General features: G+C 59.1%; 1 protein-coding gene across 10 annotated transcripts in view; it reads right to left on the bottom strand.

Moving 5' to 3' along the window:
• TBC1D22A (TBC1 domain family member 22A) overlaps positions 1-26,338 on the bottom strand; it is a 262,637-nt gene that overhangs the window by 214,826 nt on the left and 21,473 nt on the right. For 9 of the 10 annotated variants that reach the window (XR_015164928.1, XR_015164929.1, XR_015164930.1 and 6 more), the window contains 3 exons: positions 25,271-25,327; positions 23,780-24,114; positions 21,133-21,309 (listed from right to left, as the gene is read on the bottom strand). Coding sequence is in view for 6 of the 10 variants with exons in the window: in XM_086404306.1 (XP_086260432.1) it covers positions 21,133-21,309; positions 23,780-24,114; positions 25,271-25,327 (569 nt within the window). In the remaining 4 variants the exon portion in view is untranslated. Of the gene's footprint in view, positions 1-9,826; positions 9,904-21,132; positions 21,310-23,779; positions 24,115-25,270; positions 25,328-26,338 lie in introns of those variants that run through there. The other variant, XM_086404311.1, reaches the window with a different exon arrangement.

Below are 26,338 nucleotides of genomic sequence, written 5' to 3'. Positions count from 1 at the left end.
GCCATACTCTTTGAAGCGATCCTGTTACATCCAGTAAGTATTCCAAGAAAACAACCAGAAGTATGACCAAAGACGCAAGCCCCGGCATATTTAAGGCAGCAGTTAGTGGAAAAGTTTGGAAAACACAAATCTGTAACAACAGGGGGTAGCCAAGTAAACTGAGTTACATCCACATGATCAAACCCTGAAGAGTGTTTAATCAGGGGAGGGCCCAGGGCTTATCGTTTAGTGAGAAAAGAGAACGGAAGTGTCCCGCGGCCTCGACAAACTCTTGTTTTAAAAAGTTTCTGCGAGGGACTTCCCTGGTTGTCCAGTGGTTAAAAATTCACCTTCCACTGCAGGGGACTCAGGTTCAACCCCTGGTCAGGGAACTAAGACCTCACGTGCCAAAGAGCAACTGAGCCTGAGTATGGTAATTGCTGAGCCCGTGCATCGCAACAGGAGAAGCCCGAGCCACCACAGCAAAGACCCAGCACAGCCAAAATAAGCTTTTAAAAAAGAAAGAGAAGTTCCTGGTGACAAAGGGATTTTTTTTTTTTTTTTTTGTATTACGGATGTCCAGCAGTCAACATCAAGTTATTCAGACAGCAATTGCATTAACCCCGCTCTGAGACTACAAAACTTCAATCTGCTGCAAGGAAAATGCCTCATTTTAAGCCAAAATCTAGGCAAAAGTAGTATGACCCTCGGGGGTTTAGCCTGAGGCAAAGAGGAAGCGCGGGGCCAGCCCGGCAGTACCCGTCTCCACACCCAGCCGAGTGCGTGGAGTGCCTGCCTCTAGGGCCCCCGAGCTCCATGTGCCCCAACCAAACCCCGTCTTTCCTGCCTAGGTCCCCCATCTCCGCGGATGGCCCCTGACCCCCAGCCCGGCCATGGCCCTCACGACCCTTCCTGATGGCCCTGCCTTCATCCACCACCTCCAGGCCGACAGCAGGACCATCTCTGCCACCTTAAAACACGCCCCACTGAGCCCCACCCTGGTCCCGCCTGCTCCGCCACTGGCCCACTCCCCACCACCAAGCCTGCCCCACCCCGACCACTCAACTGCGCCCCAGGTCCCCTCGTCTCCAGAGAAAAGCCTCAGTCAGACCACGGCCAGCTCTGCAGTCTTCCAACACAGCCAGGCTCCCACCAGCCCGCAGACCACCCCCGTCCACAGCCTGACACCCTTCACAATCCACTGAGCTCCTTCCCCTGGAGGGCTCTGTCCCCAGACCATGCTGTGCTGACTTCTCATCTTTCTGTCCACACTTTAACGTCACTTCACCTGAGTCAGAGCACCAGGGCCCTCGTCACCTTGCATGCTGGCGGCTCCCAGCAGCGGCCTGGACCAAAAGCACCATTAACTGATCCCAACTAAATCAAGAATTCGGGAGAAAGCGGGAGCCCAGGGGCAGGGGACGCTGCGCTGGGACAGACTGGACCCGAGCCCCCAGCTTCAAGTGCAAAAAACACGAGAAACATGGCCAGAGGGGATGGGAGGGGCCAACCAAGGACGGAGACTCTTCCAAACTGGCCGGGGGAGGAGACACATTTACAGAAGGAAAGTGACCCGCGAGATGCAAACTACCTCACAGGTCCAGACCCTCCCTCCTGGCTGTGTCCGGACCCACCTGCCAACTCCATGTCACACGGATGCACACACACGCACACAGGCACACAGAGGGGCACACACAGGCACGCAGAGGGGCACATACACCCACAGAAGGGCACACACACACCCACAGAGGGACACACACATCCACAGAGGGGCACACACACCCACAGAGGGGCACACACACCCACAGAGGGGCACACACAGGCACGCAGAGGGGCACACACACCCACAGAAGGGCACACACACACCCACAGAGGGGCACACACACCCACCGAGGGGCACACACAGGCACGCACATGCAGGCGCACACACGCAAAGGCGTGCACGCCCGCACAGGCCACTCACCCTCCTGCCCCAGCCTCTCGCCCCCGGCCCCCTGTCCGGGCAGCACTTCTCCCCCGCACCCTGCACTCTCCCCGCACTGACCTCAGGGGCCCCTCCAGCTCGGTCTGGAATCCCACTCGTCTCCGGCCCCCACGAGCCCAGGAAGGGGGCTCATCAACAGCTCGCGGCCTCCTCAACACTCAGGACAGGCAGACTTTTTCTCCAAAAAACACAGATGAATAAATCAACGAGGGAACGACTGAACAAGTGACTGAGGAAGACAGGGAGCAGACAGGGAAACTAAGAAAGGGCTGTGACTGTGTTAAAAATGCCCACCCGCCAAGGAGAAGTCAGGAAGGTGGGAGCAGAAAGCCTGAGCACGTCCAACAGAAGGAAGGTCGGGGAGCAGACTCGCAGGGAAACAGCATCAGAAGGGTCCAAATAAATTACTGTGTGCCCAGGGCACTTCAATTCAAAAACACTGATGTGGATGAAGCGGGAGGGCAAAGAGCAATCAAGTCAACGGCGGCCACTGAGCAGCACCAGCCCGTCAGGGAGCCGGAGGGGCGGGCGAGGACACGGCGTCCGGGCCGCCGACGTCGCTCCTCCGCCAACGCCGGGTCCGGGCTGGGGACTGATGCTAAGGAAGTGCGGAAGGTGGGCAGAGTTACAATTCGGGGTGCTCCTCAGCGTCAGTCATAACAATAAATAAAAAACAAAGCCAGAACTGAAAACAACTGAAATGCACCAATAATAGGGGAATGGCTTAAGAAATGTGTCACAGATGAGCAAATGGCAGAAATGGCTGTACTTTAATGACCACGACACAGCCGTTAACAATTGAGCCTTCAGAGAACATTACTGTCCTGGGAAGGACGTGGCTTATAACCAGCTAGAGTCGTGAGAGGCACAAAGAGGCACACGCTTGATCCGAGTCTCTTAAGACCACACACACACACAGATGTACACACACAAAGAGACACATACACACAAAGAGACACATACACACAGATATATACACACAAAGAGATACATACAGACAGATATATATACACACAGAAAGACACACACACAGATATACACACACCTATATGTACACATACACACACACACACAAAGAGACACATACACACACACAAACGGATATATACACACAGACACACACACAGACAGACACACACACAGAGACACACACAGAGATACACACACACACACACACAGATGTACACACACAAAGAGACACGTACACACAGAGATATATACACACAAAGAGATACAGACAGAGATATACACACACACACAAAGAGACACACACACAGATATACACACACACAAACGGATGTATACACACAGACACACACACAAAGAGACACACACACACAGATATACACACACACATATATACACACACACACACACACACACACACACAGAGACACACACACATACACACACACACACAGAGACACACACACATACACACACACAGACATACACACACACAGATATACACACACACATATATATACACACACAGACACACACACAGAGACACACACAGAGATACACAGACACACACAGAGACACACACAGAGATATACAGACACACATATATATATACACACATACACACACACACACAAAGAGACACATACACACACACAAACGGATATATACACAGACACACACACAAACATACACACACACAAAGACACACAGATATATACACATAGAAAGAGACACACAGAGACACACACATACACAAACATACACACATAGATACACAAGAGACGTATGCACACACAGATGTACACACACACAGACACACACAGAGCATAAACACCCTCCCCGAAAAACACAGAGACAAGCCCTTTTAACCCCCTGGGGAAAGAGGTCAAACCAGTCTATCCTAAAGGAAATCAGTCCTGAATATTCATGGGAAGGACTGATGCTGAAGCTGAAGCTCCAATACTTGGGCCACCTGATGAAAGAGCTGACTCACTGGAAGAGACCGAGGCTGGGAAAGAGAGAAGGTGGTAGGAGACGGGACGACAGAAGACGAGATGGTTGGATGGCATCACCGACCCGATGGACTTGACTTTGCGCCAACTTCGGGAGACAGTAAAGGAACGGAAGGCCTGGTGTGCTGCAGTCGGGGTCAGACAGGAGTCTGACTGCAAAAGAGTGTGACTCTGCAAAGAGTGCGGGCTTAGTGCCTGAACAATGACAACAGCGAGCAGCAGTCTGCCCCAAGACCAGGCTGTCTCCTGCCCAGAACCAGTGAAAGGGAACCTCGGCTGGACGCACACAAGTCCAGAGAAGAGCCTGGCTCTCCACCGAGGCTACTCCAAGCCCCCAGCCCCAGCTCCGCCTCCAGCCTCATGTCCTGCCCCCCACGCTGAGATTCAGATGTCAGCCGCCACACCCGCGCAGACTCTCCCTAAGGCGCCGGGGCCCCTCCCACCCAGACTCTCCCTAAGGCGCCGGGGCCCCTCCCACCCAGACTCTCCCTAAGGCGCCAGGGCCCCAACCACCCAGATGCTCCCCAAGGCGCCAGGGGCCCTCCCACCCAGACGCTCCCCAGGGCGCCAGGGCCCCTCCCACCCAGACGCTCCCTGAAGCGCTGGGGCCCCTCCCACCCAGACGCTCCCTAAGGCGCCAGGGCCCCAACCACCCAGACACTCCTAAGGCTCAGGGTCCCTCCCACCCAGACGCTCCCTAGGGCACAGGGGCCCCTCCCACCAGACGATCCCCAGGGCAGCAGGACCCCTCCCACCCAGATACTCCCTAAGGTGCCAGGGCCCCTTCCTTGCCCAGCAGGCGCCCGCCTTATGGAGCACCCTGCCAGCCCCATGTCACGAAGCCGCGTGGCTCAGAGGGCACACGTTGGGCCCACCCTCACCCACCCTCGCCGAAGCCCTGGGGACTCATGACCTCTTCACCTGTGCTTCCGCAAAACCTCATAGGTACATGAGGGACCTAACCCTCCCATGTTCCACCAAATTCTCTGCACCCCCGTCTCTTCTCTCTGGGGAAGCCTCTGGCCCTCCCAGACCTCACCTACTAGAAGCTCATCACAGAGGTTAACTGAATGAAATCATCAGAAACAACTTTTACTATTAATAAAAGGGTTCTTCCTCCAGCTCAGGGAAAACAGAGGAGACAATAGAAAGTTAAAATGAATATGAGAGCTCTCTTTCTCTCAAGAAAAATCAGCCACGTGGGCCAAAAGCAAACGTAAAATCTCTTTTGAAAAAAAACTGTAAATTAAACGCTGCCTAGGAAAGACCAAAAAATGACTTTGCTAAATAGATTTTATACTTTCATATTTGGCCAAGGTGATGGGGACGAAGTGTTCAAGTACAGAAGGCCTAAATCTAGGAAAGTTTTAATGACTTCTGATAGAATTGGCACACACAAGGAAATTCACATCTTACTAATTCAATACCTATTTTATTGAGGAAATAACCACGAATAAACAGAAGAAAAGAGTGTAGCACTTAATGGTCTGATCGAGAAGGTCATTAAAGCAAAGGGACAAGCAAATGAGACCCAGTGACCTGCATACAGAGAGGCCTCGGGTGCTGAATGAGGAGCACTGCTGGAGGGATGCGCCATGGCAGCCACGTGAGCACCACGAGGCAGTCCCGACACGACGGGGTCTACAACAGAGGAGAAGACATTCTGCACTGGGGAGCCGGACAGCAGAAACACAGAACAGTGAGGGCCAGAAAAGCGCAAGATGGCTTGGAAGGAGCCAAAGCAAGAAAAAATAAATGCTAACTAAAGAGTACATTGGAAGAGGCAAATTTAAGTTTACAAGGATTAGGGAACATTTTCCTGTAAACTGACGGCTGTTCCTAAATTTAACAGCAGTAGATAATGAAACAAGGATCAAGAAATCCACCGAGAGAAGTGAGCGAGCTGGCGGCATCTTTAAAACACTAGGAGCCTTTCGCCTGGTCCTTTCCGCATCCACTGAAACCTGGGGTCTCAAAGGCACGCACGACACAGCGCCTCCGGCAGGCCGAAGGCAGAAGCCCCAGTGGGGCGGCCCAGCAGAGGGGAGCGGCTCACCGGCCAGCAGGGAGGCCCATGGAGGCAGATGGAGGCCAAGCGTCAGACAAAGCAACCAAGCTTGGGACCTCCCGGAGCCGAGGAGGCCACACGCCTCCTGGGCCAGCTGCCCCAGGGGGCCTCCTGTGATCCCCGGGACTCTGAACGTTGCGGGTCTGTTTCCCACCCCCAGCCAACTCCAAACAGCCCCATCAGGCTTGAGCCTGCTGCAACCACAGAGTGTGCAGAGAAGAAAGGGCCAGTGCCCCGGGAGTGGGGGGCAAGGAGCCCAAACTCCTTTCAGACCCCCAAATGCACAGGAGCCCCAAATGGCTGGGGTTCAAAGTACGGCCAACCGGCCTGAAGCTGCATCTGCGAGTGTCACCCTACGCAACCACCGGCAGGCCCCCAGCGGGGTTAGCGCACAGGAGCAAGAGCCAGATGAGCCTCCCGTGCGCGCGGTTCTCATCGTTCCTCTCCCAGACCCACCACGGCGCCTCCCAACCCAACTCCTCCTTCTGATGGGCCAGACCTCCCAACATCGGCCCGCCGGCACCCCAGGCTCCTCCTACCACCATCGTCCCTGCTCTGCGGCGGCTCTGCTGGCTGGGGGCCCCCGAGACAGCGCCGGCACGGCACACGGCTCCCGCAGGTGCTGTCCGCTGTCAGGGCTCAGCTCTGCGCCCCGGCCTTCCTCCGTGCTCTGACCGCGCTGGTCGCCTGCCCAGGCACACCCCCAGGACCAGCTCTAGGGAAGCAGAAGGGAACGAGCCCCCCACCAGGGGGCCATGCAGCGCTGCGGCTTCAGCAGGCCCGGCTGCTCACACACTAACCCAGCCTCCCTTACGAGCCCGATGCCAATGATACGAAGGAGAAAGCGTCTGAGCTGCTCACGTGCGGGCACAGGCCTGACCTACCGTACTTTCCGGGAGGTAACCGAACGTGTAATTGAAGGACGTCTAACCGGAAGGCGTGCCTGAAGAGGGGCGGCCCAGAGAGGGAAGACCTGGCTCCTCGATGGATTACACCAGTAAGAATCCGCCACCACTTAACCGCTGCTAAACCGAACATCAACGACCTCCTGAGGACCAGCCTCCTGACAATTCTTCTGCATTAAGAACATTTTTGATTGAGGTATAACTGGTATATTACAGCATGGTTTTGTGATTCAATACCTGTATTTGAAATGGTCACCACAATAAATCTCATTAACATCCACCACCAAACAGTCACAAAATTGGTTTTTCTTATGATGAGGATGTCTAGGGTTCCTTAGCCACTGTCAAATATGCAATACCTGAAATGTATTTTATATCTGGACTACTTTATATTTTGACTCCCTTCCCCCGTTCCATCCCCCACCCCCCACCTCTGGAAACCACAGGTCTACTCTCCGCGTCTATGAGCCCCGTTGCTCGTTTTTGGTTTAGATTCCACAAATAAGTGAGATGGTGTGGAATTTGCCTTCCTCTGACTTATTTCATTACCATAATGCCCTCAACGTCCAGCCATTTGCTGCAAATGGCAGCACCTCATTCTTTTTACGGTTGAGTAACATCCCTCTGCGTGAGTCTGACACCGTCTTTCTCCACTCGTCCACTGACAGGCACCTAGGTTATTTCTGCGTCTTGGTTTATTGTAAACAAGGCTGCGATGAACACGGGCGCACACGTTTCTTTTTGAGTTGTTTTCATTTCCTTTGGATAAACACCCGCAAGTGGAACCGCTGGATCACATGCTGTTCTGTTCCCACTAAGGGTGTTTTAGGTGGGGCAGAACCTTTAGGTGCCTGCACAGCACTGCACCAGCCACCACTGCTCTGTGCGGTGGGAGGTGCTTGATCGCGGTTCAGTGGGAAGTAGCCTGCCTGCCAGTGCAGGAGACACCAGTTCATTTCCTGGCCCGGGAAGATCCCACATGCCGTGCGCCTGTGCACCGTAACTCCTGAGCCTGTGCTCTCGAGCTGGGAGCCCCAACGACGGGGCCCGCGCTGCAGCTGCGGAAGCCCACACACCCTGGAGCCTGCACTCCCCAGCAAGGGACGCCGCCGCAGTGAGGAGCCCACGCGCCACCACCAGGGCAGCCCGGGAGCAGCAACCGAGACGCAGCACGGCCTCGGGCAGACGGGTGAGACCGGGAACACTCAGCGGGGCTCTTCCAACACGCGGACTAACCTATGTGTGAGTGAACTTCACCTCGATTCTTTAAGAAAGAGCATTTTACTTGCTGGAACGGCTGACGACTGACAGGACACGCTGACACTCGTGAATGAGGTGATGACCACATGTGTGCCAGGCATCGCCTATCCTCAGGCGCTCCACCGTGCATGAAGTGAGGGGGGGGCAGGTGAGAGCCACGCATGTCCACTTGTAATTCACAATGAGCAGGTCACACATACACTCACTTGAATTCACACAGAGCACCTCTGAAAGGAGGTGAGAGCCAGGAGGGGAGCTGCTGGCACGAGATCTGTTTGTCATCATGTAGGCCCTTAGGGACCGTGTGAAGGTTTAACATTGCATGATGTAGATTTTTCAATTAAAAAGAAAAACTAGTAAGCAAAGAATATGAGTGAAATCACCAATTCCCAATTTAAGTGCTCTCACCCCGCTCCCTCCCGCAGAATCTCGAAGAACAACGTATCTGCTTCTGGATTTAGAGTACATATTTTGAATGCTATAGTTTTGATTAAGCATATAAATTAGATGTTGATTTAGACAGATATACAGTTTTAATAACAATTTTAAATAAAGATCATTTTCAAAACATTACACAGCCATTACAAATGATGGTTATGAAGATGTAGCAACATGAGAAAGGCCTATGACTTGATAACCGCTGAACGGGTAACGCGAGTGTCTGCATCCTCGCTGCCTGAGCACAGAGAGGCGTGGGCGCTCCGCTGGGGCAGGCCGTCATGGAAATCAGCACCAGAGCCAGGCAAGCCTGCCGCCCTGCCCAGACCCCTCTCACAGGACCACCTCTCAAAGCCAGATGCCGGTGAGCACCATTTAGACCCACATCACTCTGCCGATAAAGGTCCGAATAGTCAAAGCTATGGTTTTTCCTGTAGTCATGTACAGATGTGAGAGCTGGACCATAGAGAAGACTGAGCACAGAAGAACTGATGCTTTTGAATTGTGGTGTTGGAGAAGACACTTAAGAGTCCCTTGGACTGCAAGGAGATTCAACCAGTCTATCCTAAAGGAAATCAGTTCTGGGTGTTCATTGCAAGGACTGATGCTGAAGCTGAAGCTCCAATAGTTTGACCACCTGATGCAAAGAGCCGACTCACAGGAAAAGACCCTGATGCTGGGAAAGAGCGAAGGCAGGAGGAGAAGGGGATGACAGAGGATGAGATGTTTGAATGGCATCACTGACTCGATGGACATGAGCAAATTCCAGGACACAGAGAAGCTTGGTGTGCCGCAGTCCACAAAGGATCGCAAAGAGTCGGACACAACTTAGCAACTGAAGAGCAACCACAGGTGGAGAAACTAACTCTTGAAGAAGTTTGGGGGGGAAAATGGCCCAGATCATTCTGCCAGTCAGTGGGAAAGCATGGCCGTGACCTGATCTAACCCTGGTGCCCATACGCCTCTGTCCCGAGAGGCGGGACCCGGGGGCAAGGTGACTGACCGTCGACAGCTGCCGACTTTCCTATGTGGTTATTCCTACTTCTAGAACCTAAGACGACACACCCACTAAAACGCAGCTTTAAAAAGACATTCTGAACTGAATTTTCAGACTCTCTTATGCAAAGAAAAAGGACATCTCATTTTTTAAGCACTTTACGCCAACCTGAACTTTTTCCCTTTCAGACCAATTTGAGTACCGACTGAGCCTCACCTGAAAGCCTTCAGTCTGCGTTAGCGTCTCAGGAGCCGGCTCACAACCAGAACCAGAGGCTCGCCCGGCAGCGCTTCACCCCTCACGACAGACTCAGAAGACACGGCTTTCTTCATTTCCCGACACCAAGTGCAGCGCTTCCGCGTTCCTGACACCGCCCTGTGTCCTGCCCCGCGCTGAGGCCGACCTGCGTGACCTCTCGTGACACCGCCCTGTGTCCTGCCCCGCGCTGAGGCCGACCTGCGTGACCTCTCGTCTCCCCACCCTGCACCTCTGCGCATCAGGAATCTCCCTGTCTCCCCAGCTGGGTCACACGTGACTACCCGCAGCACGCCTCTAGGAGTGCCCATCCCGGCCCGTACAGTGACAGGGGTGTGCGGGGGAGCGGAGGGGGGGGCCGGGCCTCAGGCAGGCCCTCCTCCTCCCCCGAGTCTCAGTCTCTCACATGCAAACAGGGGTGCTCTACTGACTGCTTAGGGCCAATACGGAACCCACGAGAAAACCTGTGGGAAGAGAGGCCTTCCCCCCTGCAGAGGGCCGGGTGGCATCACGCGGTGACCAAGCAGGGTAACATCCCATCGAGCAGAGCAGCTGCCACAGACCACGTGGGGGCAGGGCCCTCAGAAAGGGCCCAGGGGCTTCCCGCTCCTGCTGCGGGGGACGGTAGGAAGGCGCTGTCTGTGAACCTCAGCAGGTACAGAATCTGCCTCCAGGGCCTGGACCATGGACCTCTCGGCCACCAGGACTGCGAGAAATGAATGTGGCGGCCACGCAGCCAGAGCGGCTCAGCCCCAGCAGCCCACGCCGACCGAGACGACTGCGCTGCTGTATGCAGTTGGCAGTCGTGTCCGACTCTTTGCTACCTTATGGACTGTAGCCCGCCAGGCTCCTCAATCCAGGGGATTCTCCAGGCAAGAACGCTGGAGTGGGTTGCCATTTCCTCCTCCAGGGGATCTTCCCGACCCAGGGACCGAACTTGAGTCTCCTGCACTGCAGGCGATTCTTTATCACTGAGCCACCGGGAAGCCAGGACAAGAGCACCGTCACACCAACGAAGGCTCCCTGCCTTTCCATGATGGCCAGAGTGCAGGGGCCCGTGGGCCTGGGACGGGGCAGGTCAGAGTCCTCAACACGGGCGTGGAGGGGCACGCCCCACGGGCAGGTGACCGCCGTTTCAGATGGCGTCTGTGCACCCCACCAACTCATGGGCCTGCAGAGTGAAGCTTTCAAATGCACGCGGGGTTGAGCCGAGCAGGTGACCACAGCCCCTGGGCCCCGTCGAGTGAAAAGCAAAGCACCTCCTGCTCCAGAGCGCAGAGCGGACGGGACTCCCTGCCCGGGCGGCTCCCGCTCCTCCTCGGCCCCGTCTGGTCCCATCAGCTGGGTCAGATTACAGTTTCCTGACCCACCACCACTAGAGTCCCGCTGCTCATCGGCTTCCACCCGCTCTTTCCGCCGCACAGGCCCCACCATGTCCAGCCTCTCCCGCCCCACAGCCCCTATAACGCGATGCTGTGTTCCCTGCAATGAAGAGATGACAACTCCAGCCCTGCGACTATCACAGCAGGCCTGAGAGTGAGAAAGTCAAAACAGCACCCAGCCACTCTCCTCCTCCACTTTCACGCTGCTCACGGTTAATGGGCGCAACTTCCCTTCCTGCCTGTGAGCACCAACCAGACAGACGGATGGACGGCACGAGAAGGGAAGTGAGCGAGGGAGCGTGGCGCTCAGGCCCAGGGTCCCCCAGGAAGGAGGGCGACCAACCATTCCAGGAAGAAGCGCAGAGAGAGAAGGGCCTGTGTCTGCAGATACAGAGAAAGGGACTCAGGAGGGTGTGGACGGCCACTGCGCCCCTGCCTCTCTGAGCTCCTTCTCAGGGATCCCATGTATTTCCATGAACCTGACACAGAGCAAGCACTCAAATCCAGTGATCACCACCACCTCACCATCACCACCACCTCATCGCCATCATCACCGTTACATCATCACCACCATGACCACCTCACCATGACCACCACCACCATGACCACCAAAACCACTGCCACCCTCCCAGAGCCCTTGACTTGATTCTAAAGACGTCAAACAATCCCACTGCCGTGTTGCCCACATCCTTCCACGCCCAAGGTGAATTTCAATCACTCCCTATCTCTTTGCTTGTCCCTTCAGAAAATCTTCTTTATTCTAGCTTCATCTGGCAAGTTTACAGGATGGGAACTTCCAGAGGGCACCAAATAGGATCTGTGGTCACAGAACCTGCCAGCCCCCCACTAGAACACACGGCCCGTGTGCCCAGGCCACTGCCAGCCGCCCACTAGAACACACGACCCGTGTGCCCAGGCCACTGCCAGCCGCCCACTAGAACACACGGCCCGTGTGCCCAGGCCACTGCCAGCCGCCCACTAGAACACACGGCCCGTGTGCCCAGGCCACTGCCAGCCGCCCACTAGAACACACGGCCCGTGTGCCCAGGCCACTGCCAGCCGCCCACTAGAACACACGGCCCGTGTGCCCAGGCTACTGCCAGCCGCCCAGTAGAACACACAGCCTGTGTGTCCAGGCCAGGACCAGGGAGAAGCAAGACATCCTATCTGCTCAACAGCTGCCACAAGGGCAGCCCCAGGAGGAAGCTGGGCTCCGGCCTCACACAGCCAAGCCCGATCCACAACCACCCGCTCCGCGTCTGGCCAACTGAGGGCTGCCCACACCAGACCCAGGTGGCCGCCTGTCATCTCTCCCCACTCAGGTGCCCATCCTCCCTGTGCTCAGGCGATGGGCAACAATTCAGCATACCACCAAAGCCCCCAGGAGGTCAAAGGACATAACCACGTTCTTCTAAGTTAACACATCTTTATATCCTTTCTTAGCTTGATTTTGTGCTCAGCTCAGCTCTATGTATCAGTTCAAAGGAACGGTGGCCATTGTTATTCTTTTTTTATTAATAGGTTCCATGAATCTTAAATTATCTGAAAACAAAACTGTTACTTTCTTTGCAGTTTCCGGGACGAGACACCTAGCTACGTGTCCGTTTGTGCTCCGTTGGAGTCTGAGCTGCATTTTGTGGGAGAAACAGGACATAAGAGGGTTCATTCTAAATGCCGTGCCTTTGACTTTGAAAATTCAAGGTCCATTTATTCCCTCCACACCCAGGACTGTGTATACAACTGAAAGCAATCCAGCCACTGTCTGGTCTCCACTGTGTGGAGACCAGCTGGACACCAGCCACGTTAGGAGCTGCAGTGTAAGAAAGACAGTCCCTGACCTCAAGGGACTGGAGAGCTGGGGAGGTGCAGACTCCCGCGCACCTCAGAGGCAACACAGCTGGCTGTCCGCCCACACCCACCGCCTCCCTCTCCCCTGTGACCAGAGCCCCACTGCAAAGTGCCGCAGGCCGAGCCCGCGGGGTCCCTACTTCTCCACGCCCCAGCTGGGGGGCACGTGACCCAGCTCTGATCACACTGCCTTCCAGAGAAGAGCCCAGACGCCCTGGCGCCGGCCCTCTGCCTCGAGCAGGACCACGACGCCACCTTGTGGCCAGAGCTCAGATCCCTGATGAAATGACGCCCACAGCTCCTCTCCAGACAGCCCGCGGGGAAAAACAAGCCCCTCTCTGTCTAAGAGCTCTGAGTCTGCTTTTCTGATACCTTCAGCCAAAACAAGGGCTTCCCAGGTGGCTCAGTGGTAAAGAATCCACCTGCAGTGCAGGAGACCCGGGTTTGATCCCTGGGTCGGGAAGATCCCCTAGAGAAGGAAGTGGCAACCCACTCCAGTGGTCTTGCCTGGAGAATCCCATGGACAGAGGAGCCTGGGGCGGCTATAATCCATTGCAAGGAGTCAGACACGACTGAGCGACTTTCACATTTCACCCAAAACAAATCCTCAGCGATCCCCCGCTCAGCTGGGGAACCAGCGAGGCTGTGAGCGCTGCAGGGCTGCAGGGGCAGCAGACAGCCCGCGGGGACGCCACCGGGCCTTCCCGAGCCCGCACCGTGTCCGTCCCGTCACTGGACATGAGGACCTGTAACTCACAGCACGGCCCGCAAAGAGCTCCCAGGCCAGGGGTGGAGATGGGCAGCACCCTGAGAGCACAGTCAGCTCACGGGCTGCAGGGCAGGGCGCGGCCCCGCACACTCTGCCCACTTCTCCACTCTCACACCTCAGACGGAAACCGACACCACAATCTCAGGGTCTTTCAAACGGTTACTCCACATCCTAATTGACACAGGAAATCGTTAAAGAAAGACAAACACGTAACAGATTGATTTTTCAAATGGCTCCTTTAAACATTTTTTAACATTTGCTTTTAAGATTATACATAGGAAATCATCATCCATGAGGAAGCTGTCGGGAAGCTCCTTGAATGGATTCCTAATTACACCGAAGACTTGCTCCACCCAACACGTGAAATGAAACGCTTGGCTTCCACCAGGTCACACCCGTTCCGGTTTACCTCAAGCTGAGGGACGCTGCATATGGCTCAGACACCATACCCAGAGTGCAAACGCCACCCAAAAAATAAAGCCGCTGCTGGCGGCAACGCATGAAGCCAGAGTGCGTGTCCTCTGGGCTCTCACACTCCCATCCCAAAGCCCAGGAGACCAGGTGAGCTTGGGGAGCCCCTTCTGCTGGGGACTCCGAGGGGCCGGCAAGAATCAATTACAGGAAAGGAAGAAGGGAAGGAAACGCACACATCCAGAGTGAACACGCGGTGGGTTTATCATCTTTCCCACATCTCTCAATTTCAGCAACATCCCACGAACAATCATCACGGAAACCCGACAATGAGAGTGGCATGCAGGGGGCACGCAGAGCCCCATCCTCCAAGCGGGACTCGGGGCGCCAGTGGCACGGGGACGGCGCGGGGCAGGGGCCGCACGGGGGCAGGGGTTCCGGCCAGAGGAGGGGCGCTGCAGCAGCTGAGCTGTCTGGACGTCTGCAATGATCACTTGCACAGCGACTGTTTTTACAGAAAGAGGAGAAAGCCAGAGCGGGAGGAGTGAGCCCACCAAAGGAAGGGGAGCCACCTCCCCAGTGCTCAGCACCCCACACCCGCGGTGAGCTGGTGCACCGGTCACCCCCAACCCCTGGAGAGAGCCAGAGGCTTCAGTCTAGGGGCTGGGGGCAGAGGGAGACGGGTGCTCCGAGGAAAAGCAGCCAGGATGAGAGGGACTGAAGGGTGGACGGGTGGACAGGGGAGGGCCGTGGACGGAGGAGGGGGTGGACGGGGGAAGGGGAGCCGGGGGAGGGCCGGGGCAGGAGCGCCTGATGACAGCTGACGGTCGAGCAGGGACCTGGAGGAAGGGTCAGGCGGGATCGCGGGCAGGCGAGCAGCAGAGCAGGGGCCCCGGGCCCGGACGTGCCGCTGTGTGCTGTGCCCCGGCCACCGCAGAACCACGCGGTTGGGAGGGGACAGCAGGGGCAGGCGGCTGAGCCGCGCAGCGTCCCCGGGCCAAGGGCTGTCTCTGAGCAAGATGGAGCCCGGGGTGGCTCTGACGGCCCCTGACCCAGATCTCGTCTGCACAGGACAGCTGACGGCTGGGCGGAGCAGGCGGCCAGACACGGGGGCAGGCCCGCGGGAGGCAGCGGCAGGGAGCAGGACACGGGGACAAGCTGAGCTGGAGCCCAGGAAGAGCCGGGGGGGAGCACAGACGAGAGAGGCATGGGCAGCGGGGACGGCTCAGAGGAGGCAGCCGCTGCTCAGACACGGGGCGACGGGGCCTCAGGGGGCAACTCAGGCGACACTTCCAACCCAGAAGCTGCCTTTAAAAACATGACCTTGCTCAAAAACATGCACTGCCCCCTTACGTACGTTCTTAGTGAGAGCTGCTCCATCAGTGTCCCCCTGACATCGGCAGCGACACTGCCAGGGAGAACCAAGTCCAGGGGAAATCCAGGAGAAATGGGGGAAGAAAGCAGTCACCTCACAGAGACGCCTCCCACCCCACCCCGTGCCGTCGGGATCAGCCAGGCTGGGCTCTCCAACAGGAGAGGCTCACTGACCTGCAGCCAGGACTCCGAGACGCGGTGACCAAAGCAAAGGCCGCACTGGACCCCGCCACGTCCCGCCCGGGGTGCACCCACCCGTGCGGCCAGAGCACCCACTGTGTGCCGGGCTCTCCTGCGTGGGCGACGGCGGTGGTCCTGAGCTGCAGGCAGGGCAGAGAGGCATGTCCACCGACCCTCCTTTGAAAGCTTTTCTGCTTGTTTCACTGAAAAGTCCATTTTCCCCAAACCACAGAGTGGACGTGAAGCCACGCTGCAGAGGCTCCGTGCCGGCTCCCTGGGCCCCCTTACTTCACAGCCAGCTTCCGGGAGCGCGGCCCCAGCAGGGCCCCGGGGGCATCTGAAGGGGCACGTCTCCAGATGAACCAGCACCAGCAGGGTAAGAACCGAGCGCTGCCCGCCCTCTGAGGGGACTCGGGGTGTGCACAGGCGGCCCAGCGGGCAGGTCAACATCCCGCTGCGCCCAGAGTGGGCGGGCAGGGCGCCCCAGGGCTGCACCGGGGCTGCCGTCCTGGCGGGGGTCCTCCCCGACGAGACTCCAGGGGCAGGCCAGGCTGGGTTAGCGGAGCTGTCAGCTTCTCCCCCGCATTCTAACGCCTCCCTGGAGCACCCTCCCCGCCCCCAAGGGCGCACACGCTCACAGCCTCCATGTGCGTGCACGGGCCCCGGGCGGATGTAGTGGCAGGGCTGCGCCTGGCGCTGGAGGGGCCGCTGGACACTGGCGGGCGGCCACCCGGATCGGCAGGAATGGGGCTGAGCCCGGCCCGACGGCCAAGGCGGGCCCTCCACTCCTGTCCTCTGACAAGACCCCCGGTAGAGAAACGAGGGCCCGGCCGGCACTGGCTATGTCCTCACCGCGGGGCCCCCAGGCTGCCTCCGGAACCAGGGCCCCATCGCCCCGGGGGCGACCGGGAGCCGGCTGCTGCAGGCACAGGTGGCAGGTGCGTGGGCTGCAGGACCGTGCACATACAGGCACGCACTCGTCAAGCAGGGCACACGCAGAGGCCCAAGAGGCAACGAACGAGTGTGCGGGTAGCGGGGTGCACAGCGTCCCCTCCAGCTATTTCTCCAGCCTGACTGTGCCTCCCACTGACGTGACACGCCGCCTGGAGCCCAGGGTGTGTCCAGAGCTATCCGTCATCCCTGAGCTCCAGCCAACAGCCCGTCCACCCGGCCTGGCTGCCCCCACCGCCGTCACTGCCCTGACTTCCCCCCATCCCTCCTGCCATCCAGCTGCCCACCCTGAGGTCACGCTCTGACGCCAAGGGAGCCACGCTCCAGGAGATGCTCCAGGGCCGCCTCCTGGCCCTCTCGGCCGGCCGCACCTGCCCCTTCCTGCCCCGAGGCCTCCCTCCTCCCCTGCCCCAGCATCGCGGGGGGACCTCTGCGCCCCACCCCTCAGGGTCTCCTCCACCTCCAATGCCTGCCCCGTGCCGCCCTCACTCCGCAGCAGCGCCAGCCTTGACCCTCAGCACTGTCTCCCTCTCCACCTTCAGCCAGTTCCTAGAGTGCTGACCGCAGGCGTCCGTCGGCCCCCCGACACTCAGCGTCAGCTCCCGAGGGCAGGGACCCTGGGCTCTGTTCACGGTTCACCCCAGCACCGACCACAGCAGATGCTCAGGAATGCTGGCTGAATGAAGAACTACATGGCACCTGACGTCAGTCACCCCGACTCACGAGGACCCTGCAGGGAGGTCAGATTCCCCGGGGACGAGACAAGAGGCTGAGCCATGGATCCGCACCAGTCACACACGGGCTCCCAGGCTGCACGGCCTCGCCCTCCTGCCGTCACAGGCCCCGCAGTCAGGCTCTCTCCTCCAGCCCCAGGCCCTGAAGGGCCATCCAACTCAAGCCCTTGCTTCTGGAGTGAACAGCTCCGTGCCACCCACCTGCCCCCTGAAAAACCCCCTTCCTCCCCAGAGCCGGCTCCCACACGCTCTCCGCTTTAAAGCCCAGCCCCAGGGCTCACATGGGTAAGAGGACCACCCGGGGAACCCTGCAGCTGGCCTCCCTCCCCATTACAGTCTGAACGTCCCAGGACAGGGCTGCGTGCCGCACACAGATGACCTCAGGGCCCGGCTGCCACCAGGTGGTCACCCCACGGGCCTCAGAGGCACAGGTCCTGCCAGCGGCCAAGTCACATTCCCGTTCACAGACGCGTGTGACCAAGGAGGCCTCCAAGGGTCGCTTCCCTGGGCTTCGAAAAAGGCGGCCTTTGTACGAGAAAAGACTGAGTCGACACTGAGAGCAGAGTGAGCCGTTAAGTTCTATTTGCTTCCCTCGTCCGCAAGCTCCGAACAGAGCCCCAGCAAACAGCCTCGAAGCCTGAAGCCGGAGGGACACTGCAGGGGAGGCACTTCTGTGGGCGTCACCCAGGTCAGCGCTTCGCTCCTCCGACGTCGGCAAGTATTTGCCACTTACGTCACGTATGTGATGTTAAGATAATACTTCCCACTGTCTCCCGAAGCTAACTGCCTTATGCTGCTGCTGCTGCTGCTAATTCGCTTCAGTCGTGTCCAACTCTGTGAGACTCCATAGACCGCAGCCCACCAGGCTCCCCCGTCCCTGGGATTCCCCAGGCAAGAACACTGGAGTGGGTTGCCATTTCCTTCTCCAATGCATGAAAGTGAAAACTGAAAGTGAAGTCGCTCAGTCGTGTCCGACCCTCAGCGACCCCGTGGACTGCAGCCCACCAGGCTCCTCTGTCCATGGGATTTTTCCAGGCAAGAGTACTGGAGTGGGGTGCCATTGCCTTCTACGAATTGCCTTACAAAAACGCAATTTACTGGCTGTGTTTTCTGCAGTCACCAAATACAAATCCTGTAATTGTTTCACTTTGAAAGCTTTGGTTTTCACCTTTTGGTGTTAGATTTCATACTTACATAGAATTCTGAGGAAAGGCAAGGAAAAAAATAGAATCCCACAGCTGAACAGGAGAATCTCGTTTCTTTTAACCTTTCAGTTTATCCATACATACTCACTTGCCCACACATCTTGAAAGCTTCATTTTTAAGTACGATTTTAATTTCCCAAGTTACTCTGATGACAAAGTCCACAGGAGATTCTAACTGGGGGCTGGGGTCCTGACCCAGAGCTGCAGTTCCCGTCAGGCAATCTAGTTTTCACGAGTGATCCCCGTGCCGCCTAGGACTAGATCAGGGGGTGTCTGGTGAGAGGTGATCAGAGGGGCTCCACTGAGCCCAGGACAAACCAGCACCCCGGCCTCCTGCCGTGATAACCGAGGTGGCAGACAATTCACCCACAGCCGGCTCAGAGCTCAGCAGGGGGACATGACACACGCCCCGAGGAGGGCCTCGCTCGTCCCAGAGCACGTCTCGAGGTCCAGAGGAGCACGCCAGCTCACAAGACAAGGGGGGCAGCACCCGAACGCCACGCAGGACCCTGGGGCAGGTCCTGGACTACGAAGGAGGTGCCAGCGTATGCCCGTCACGGAGACGAGCGTCATTGAAACTGAGCGTGGTTGGTGCCCTGGACGACAGGGCCACGTGCGTGGATGTGAAACCTCCTGACTGTGATGATGAGGCCGCGGTGACGCCCGGAAGAGGCCTTTGTCCTCAGGAGGGGATGAGGTTTTGAGGATCGGGGGGCGCGACTTCTCCAACTGATCAAGGGGTTCAGGAAAAGCAGGAACACACGTGAGCACGTGCGTGGAGAACGAGCTGGGCGAAAGGAGAACGACTGGGACGGCCAGGCACGCGCACAGGGCCCGCGCCCTCGTGCGTCTGAAGTCACATCAGAACGAGAAGCCTGACACAGACGGCAAGCCGGACCTCTCTGGACGACGACACCCGGAACCGCAGGAAGTGGGGGGAGGGCGAGCTGGGAAAGGAGAAAGGCTCTTCTTCCCGCTGCACCCTCTGTGCTGTGAGACTGTGTAACGTGTGTGCCCAGAAAAGAAACCAAAGTGAACGAAGGACAAAAAACCCACCGTGAGAAGGGCAGCTGGACGGGAGCAGCACCTTCGGGCCACGGGACGTTCCCAGAGCCGCTCCCCCAGCCCCAGGAACGAGGCTGCGCAGCTCCAGCTTCCCAGGCTGGCCGCGGCTGGCACCTCTATCCACAGGCCTCAGGCGCCACCTGCTGGCCACGCAGGGCACTGCCCACAGCGGCGCCCAGCCTTCAGCGTTGACTGCTCTGTCCTCCCAGGAGCTCCAGCGTCCGGCAAAGTGCCCGGCGCCCTGTAGCACCCGGATGAGACACAGAAACGGAAGCATGGAACTTGTGCGTGGAGCTCCAGCAGGACTTGACAGCAAGCACGGGCCGCAGGGCCCAGCTGCCCCACGAGAAGCATGGCGGCACTGTCCTGGGCCCTGATGGCCCCCACCCAAGCCTGGCCTCGACCCCCCCCCGCCGGCCCACTTGACAGCCAGTCCCACCCCGTGCCGACCCGCTGCCCCCGTCCGACGGTGCACAGTCAGCCACCCCTGGCAGGACTGTCACCGGCCCTGGCCACCACCAGGACCACCATGACGCAAGGAAGGACATCCGCCCAGGCGGGCGGCCTCGCCAAGGCAGTACCAGGAAGCCAGCGGAGCGCATTAAGAAAGAATATCCAAGAATGCTCATCACCTCCAATTAAAGATAAATTTTAAAAAAACACAACACTGTACAGCAATTATCTTCCAATTAAAAGTAAATTTTTTTAAAAAACACTCATCAAATTGCACTGGAAGCACATTAATAAACACATCTAGAGTCAACTTCCAGGACAGGCGGCTCTCCTCCTGGTGGCCTACCGGCCTGAAATACAACAGATCAACTTCTGACCCGGTAAATTACACGGGGAACAGGCGCACCAAAGGGGAGCAGGCCAGGCCTCTCAGATCCGGGCCTCCTGCAGAAGCGAGCACGGCCTGAAGCGGCCAAGCCCACGGGGGCTCATCACGGGGACTCATCACAGGGACTCAGCCACGGGGTCTCACCCCTGGGGACTCCCCCACGGGGACTCATCACGGGGACTCACCAGGGGGACTCCTCATGGGGACTCAGTCACAAGGTCTCACCCCCAGGACTCAGCAGGGGGACTCACCCACGGGGACTCGTCACGGGGACTCACCCACGGGGACTCATCACAGGGTCTCACCCTGGGGACTCCCCCACGGGGACTCATCACGGGGACTCAGCCACGGGGTCTCACCCCTGGGACTCACCCACGGGGACTCCTCACGGGGACTCAGCCATGGGGTCTCACCCTGGGGACTCACCCACAGGGACTTATCACAGGGTCTCACCCTGGGGACTCACCCACAGGGACTCGCCCACGGGGACTCACCAGGGGGACTCACCGAGGTCTGTGTTGGGGCCCGCAAGCAGGTGCTTGAACTTGTCCAGCCGGGAGGCCTCTCTTTCACTTAAGGCCGACGTGCTGAGGGCACTGGGCTCGGGCGCCCCGCCCAGCGCCACGGTGGCCGCGTGTGGGAGAGACTGGGACCTCTGCAGGGGGGCGGCATCACTGACGATTCCTGCGGGGGGGCGAGGGGGAGCAAAAGAGGTGAGGCCCCGGGGCTCGGCCCACGGCCAGGCGCCCACCGGGAGGCCTCGAGTCCGCCACGCTGGGTCTGCCGCAGCACAGCAGTCCCGCCCAGCCCTCACAGAGCAGTGGCGAGCTGCCTGCTGGAGGCAGAGAACGAGCCGGCTCCCACATAGAGCTCACTGTCCTCCTGGTCGCTCCTCAGGGAAACAGACACGCCACGAGAGGCAAGACAGAGAGGAACAGAAAACCACCGCACACATCGGGGTCGGTGGCCAGGGCTCCCCAGAGGGCCCGCCCAGGCCACACGCCAGAGGATCGGTGGGTGCAGGGCCAGGGCAGGGTGCCTGCACGGGTCACCCAGGCCTGGGCACACAGGGAGGCCACCAGGGCCCATGGGAAGGGCCCCATAACTGTCTGAACATCCCAGGCCTCCCCAAGGAGGGAGGCCAGGATCAGCACCCGGAGAAAGCAAAGGAAGCCAGGTGCCCCGCAGGTGGGCTGAGGGGCCACCAGAGCTCACCCAGCCGCTGAGGCGAGGTGAGACGGCACCTGGCACCCAGGACCCAGCATGGGCAGAGGCAGGAGCGGGGGACCCTCGAGCCACAGGACGAGGAGCCTGCAGGGAGCGGGGGACCCACAAGCACGAGGCCCTGAAAGGGCTGCAGGCCCGCAGACCTAAGTCCCTGTGAGTGATCACATCTTCCAAAACGGAGATTCAGAGTAAGAACTAAACTCAGGAAACGGGGCGAGCGACACAGCGCGGAGCAGACGCACTGACGGCTGGAAGGTGAAGCGCTGGCCCGGGAGCCTGCCATCCACGTCCGCCGAGGCGGGAGGCGGCCACCTCCCCAGGACTGGAGGCCCGAGCCGCTGGCAGCAGGGAGGCCCTGCAGGCGCCGTGCGGGGTGACACACCCACAGCAGCCCTGCCAGGCTCCCAACGGACGCTGGAGAAGCCGAGCCTGTGCTCCTCTGTGCCCCCACGGAGGACCGTCCAGGGCATGCAGAATTGCAAACCACCACTCACAGGAGCGATGAAGTCCAATGGACCTCGCGGTCTCACCCGAGCAGAGGAGGCCCGCCGGCCCAGCAGGACGGTGTGCTGCCGCGCCACGTGGGCAGCAGGTCCTGAGGGCGGTTTGGGTTACATCAGCAGCCTCTGCAACTGCGCAGGACGCCCAGGAACAGCCAAGGGGATGGGGGCGTGGTCCATGCCTCCATGGCCCTTGCCACTGGGGCTCCAAGAGTTGCAGCCTCGGCAGAGCCCACCGCAGGAGGAACCCGGGGCCTGGGAGTGCATGCCCTGCCCAAGTGAATGGGACGCAGTCAGAGTGCCCGTCACGAGCCACAGGACTCCTGCACGACCTGGAAAGGCTCAAACTGGGTGCCCTTCCATTTTTAGGCTCAAATACTTCAAAGTTCACTTCGTGTGAAAGAAAAATAGTTTAGATTCCAGTTTGAAAACTGACTGAATGAAAAACTCATGCTATTCCGCAAAGAACATGGTAACGCTTCCTAGATTAATTCCCGGAATGTGTTTCTGAAACCTAGAGCTGAGTATGAAACCTAATTCTGCCCCAGCCAGCGGGCTGCCTCAGGCTGCGCTGATGACCTCATTTTCTTCTCTGTAAACAAAGGGCGAGCCCCCCGAACCCCCAGCGACCTCGGCGGGAGGGACCCCCACACCCAACCCCTTACCTCCCTGACACTGCCGGCCCGAGGCCGCTCTGATCGCTGGATTCAGCATCTCAGCCTACATCCCACCCTGCTCTGGGGCCGCCCCGACCTGTTCTGACCCTGGCACCCGCGCCTCCCCACACATCACATGGAGGCTGCTGTCCATCCCCTCGCCAGAATGGACGCTCCACGCAACAAGGACTCCGTGGGGCAGCCCACGCCCTGAGAACGCGGCCTGACCCGTCACAGGTTAAACAACGGTGTTGTCTGATGTCTCAGCCCCTCCAGCACAAAGACAGTGAAAGTGGTGGAGAACGCCAGGCACGTGGATAGGAGACACGGCAAGAGCTAACCTTGCAGAGTTTAGAATCGGAACCTGGCGATTCCAGAGAGCAGACACTCGCCCTGCAGATGCTGAGCCCACGTGTTGGGGACTGGGAGGGATCATCAGAAGTGGCCAGGGGCAGATCCAGCCCTGAACACAAGGCAGGCCAGGCCCCTGGGCTGGAAAGGCCCCCTGAAGCAGCCAGGGCATCCTGGGGAGGGCGGGGTCCCCCCAGCAGCCCACAGAAGCTCCCGCCCGGCCACGCTGTCTGGAGGGAGACGCACTCAGCCAGGAGGACGAGAGGAAGCGCAGCTGCCTCTGCTGACCAGGAGGCCCTCGGCTGCTGGATCTCCGAGCCCCCACAGGCTGGGACCCTTCCCCTCGGCCACCCTCCGCCCCAGGGAGAGGGCTCCAGGCCTCTTTCTGGAAACCCGCCTGGCTCTCCCCATCGCCCCCACCTTCGGGACAGGATGCGTGGCTCTCGCTGACGGACTTCACCAGCCGGAGGTCGCCGCCGGGGGCCGCGGAGGGGTCCGCCGAGGGCTCCGCCGAGGGCTCCGGGGCCCCGGGTGGCCGGGGGCGCCCCTGCCGCTGGCTGTGGTTGCGCAACACGCGGTGGGCCGTCTCCATGACGACCGCGGTGTTGAGGCTCTCGGCCGCCATGGCCAGGAGCTCGTCGTCGTCCTCGCCGGCGTCCCAGGCGTCGCTGGTGCTGCTCTCAAACTCCTGGAAGGTGCTGGCTCGCGTGGCCTTGACCGGCGTGGTCGGCACCTTGGGCGTGGCCGTGAGCAAGCTGCAAAGCACAAGCGGTCTGTGCTCGCACTCTGCGGGCGAGCACGTCACCCCGGGACCGGTGAGACAGCGGCCCCTGGGACAGTCGCGCTGCACCTGTGCCCCAGGCACCTGAGGACGCACAGCAGGGCCCCGACGCCTGAGGACGCGCAGCAGGGCCCCAGATGCCGGAGAACACGCAGCAGGGCCCCAGGCGCCTGAGGACCCGCAGCAGGGCCCCAGGCCCACACATCTCCTGCCCCGACACCTTCGCAGACGTCCAGCAGCAGCAGCTGGGGCTGCAGGCGGGGGACACTGTCCACAGGACACGGGCCCTCGGCAGGTGGGTCTGGATGGATACAGGACAATTCCAAGGATCCCGCACAGCGAGGCAGCACACGACACAGGCTCCCCCGAGCGTCGGGAGCGTCCTTACACGCTCGGTCCTCCAGGGCCACCCCTGCCCCGCACCCGCCTCTAGACAAGGAGCCCAGATACAGGCTGAGCAAGCCGCAGGCAGCGGGCAGAGAACACAGGACGTCACTCAACCTGCATCAGCTATAGGAAGTGAAAAAAATCTCTCTCGTGGGCTCTCTGCTTTTCTGACGGGGTCCTCCCTCAGGTGCTTCAGACAGTAAAGAATCTGCCTGCAGTGCAGGAGACCCGGGTTCAATGCCTGGGTGGGGAAGATCCCCTGTGGGAGGAAATGGCCACCCACTCCAGTGTTCTTGCCTGGAGAGATCCATGGAGAGGAGCCTGCTGGGCTACAGTCCACGGGTCACAGAGAGGCGGACACGACTGAGCGAATGACACACTACTTTCAGCACAAAAGGGTTTGATGCTGGTGAGGACGTCCAGCTTCTCGCTTGGCTATTGCTGCCCCCAGTGCTCTAAGCAGCCGTGACCAGACCCAAGTTCACAAAGGTGTGCCAGGCTCCGCCCCAGCCCTGGGGGCCCTGCAAAGGCTGCCCTCCTCCACCCTCCTTTGCATGGAGCCGCCTCCCTCAGAGGCTGGGCAGTGAAAGGCCAGGAGCGCCTCCCGTAAAGCAATCGCTTGATTCGTGCTGGCTGAATGAAGGGCACTCTCCTCCCCATCGGGAACGCCAGGGACCTGGGGGGTCACCACACCCCCCCAGGCCCAGCCTGGGAACAGCCTCAAGCAACCCGAGGTCACTTACGTGCCGTGGACCAGGGGGTCGAAGGGCGGGTGCTGAGCGCCATACACGTGCTGGATGCTGTTCAGAAAGGAAGGAGAATAAGTTAGCTTCTCCCCAGAGTTCACAAGGGCCCCATGGACTCAGGAAGCAGGCCAGCTCCTCGAACCGGCGCCAGAGGGAACAACCCCGGCCACCGCAGGGTCCCCAGGCCCGTCGGGAAGGCTGAATGACGCCAGACAAGGCCACCCCTACACACAAGCAGGGCATTCAGCCTCCCGGTGAATGGGCCTCAGTGAGGCACCCACGGCCCCAAGGGCGTCACCACAGGGCCTGGGGCATTGGTCAGCCTCTGCTCCTAGCCTAAAAGACTGACCCAGACACACCCCTCAGGAGGCTCTCATGGGGCACCACTGCCCAGAGACTGAATACAGACTTACAAACACAATTTTGTTAAAAGACTGCATGGTTTCATTACAGTCTGTGCACATCAGAGTAGATCTGGAAAAAAAGCAGGGACAGAAGAACTCATGCGGCACACTGGCCCGCTGAGCAACCCAACGCACACCGCTTCCTCCCCCTGACGCCCGGCCAGGGGACTCGAGGCAGGCCGGTCGCAGAGACGGAGGAGAGAGGCTTGGCAGGTACGGCCCTGACCCTCAGCTCTCCCCTCTTCTTGTTCAGAGCACACACGTGAGACCAAGAGGGGCCCAGCCATCCTGCCACGAGAAGCAGCCACAAGAAATAAAGCCCCTTGTGACGGAGGGGGGGCGGGGGCAGCTTAGAATGAAGATGTGAAGACAGCGGGACTCCTGCGGCTTGGAGGCATTAGCTCTCAACCTTGGACCACTCCCTAGACGTCCACGGCATGAAATAAACAAGCCCGTTTGCTGAAGCCACGGGCAGTCAGAGTCCTAACTGCTGTGGTCCACGTGGAACAGTCTCTGTAACCCCTGCAGAGCACCTGTGTGCTCAGTCGCTCAGTCGTCTCCGACTCTGTGACCCCGTGGACTGCAGCCCACCAAGCTCCTCTGTCCGTGGGATTTTCCGAGCGTGAATACTGCAGTGGGCTGCCAATTCTTCCTCCATGCA

This window comes from Bos grunniens, chromosome 5 (genome assembly GCF_055505025.1).
Source record: "Bos grunniens cultivar Pamir isolate PY7600 chromosome 5, Bosgru_T2T1.0, whole genome shotgun sequence".
NCBI classification, from domain to species: Eukaryota; Metazoa; Chordata; class Mammalia; order Artiodactyla; family Bovidae; genus Bos; species Bos grunniens.
Note: the sequence above shows the minus strand (reverse complement) of the source record. Positions and strands in the feature narration are given on the sequence as shown.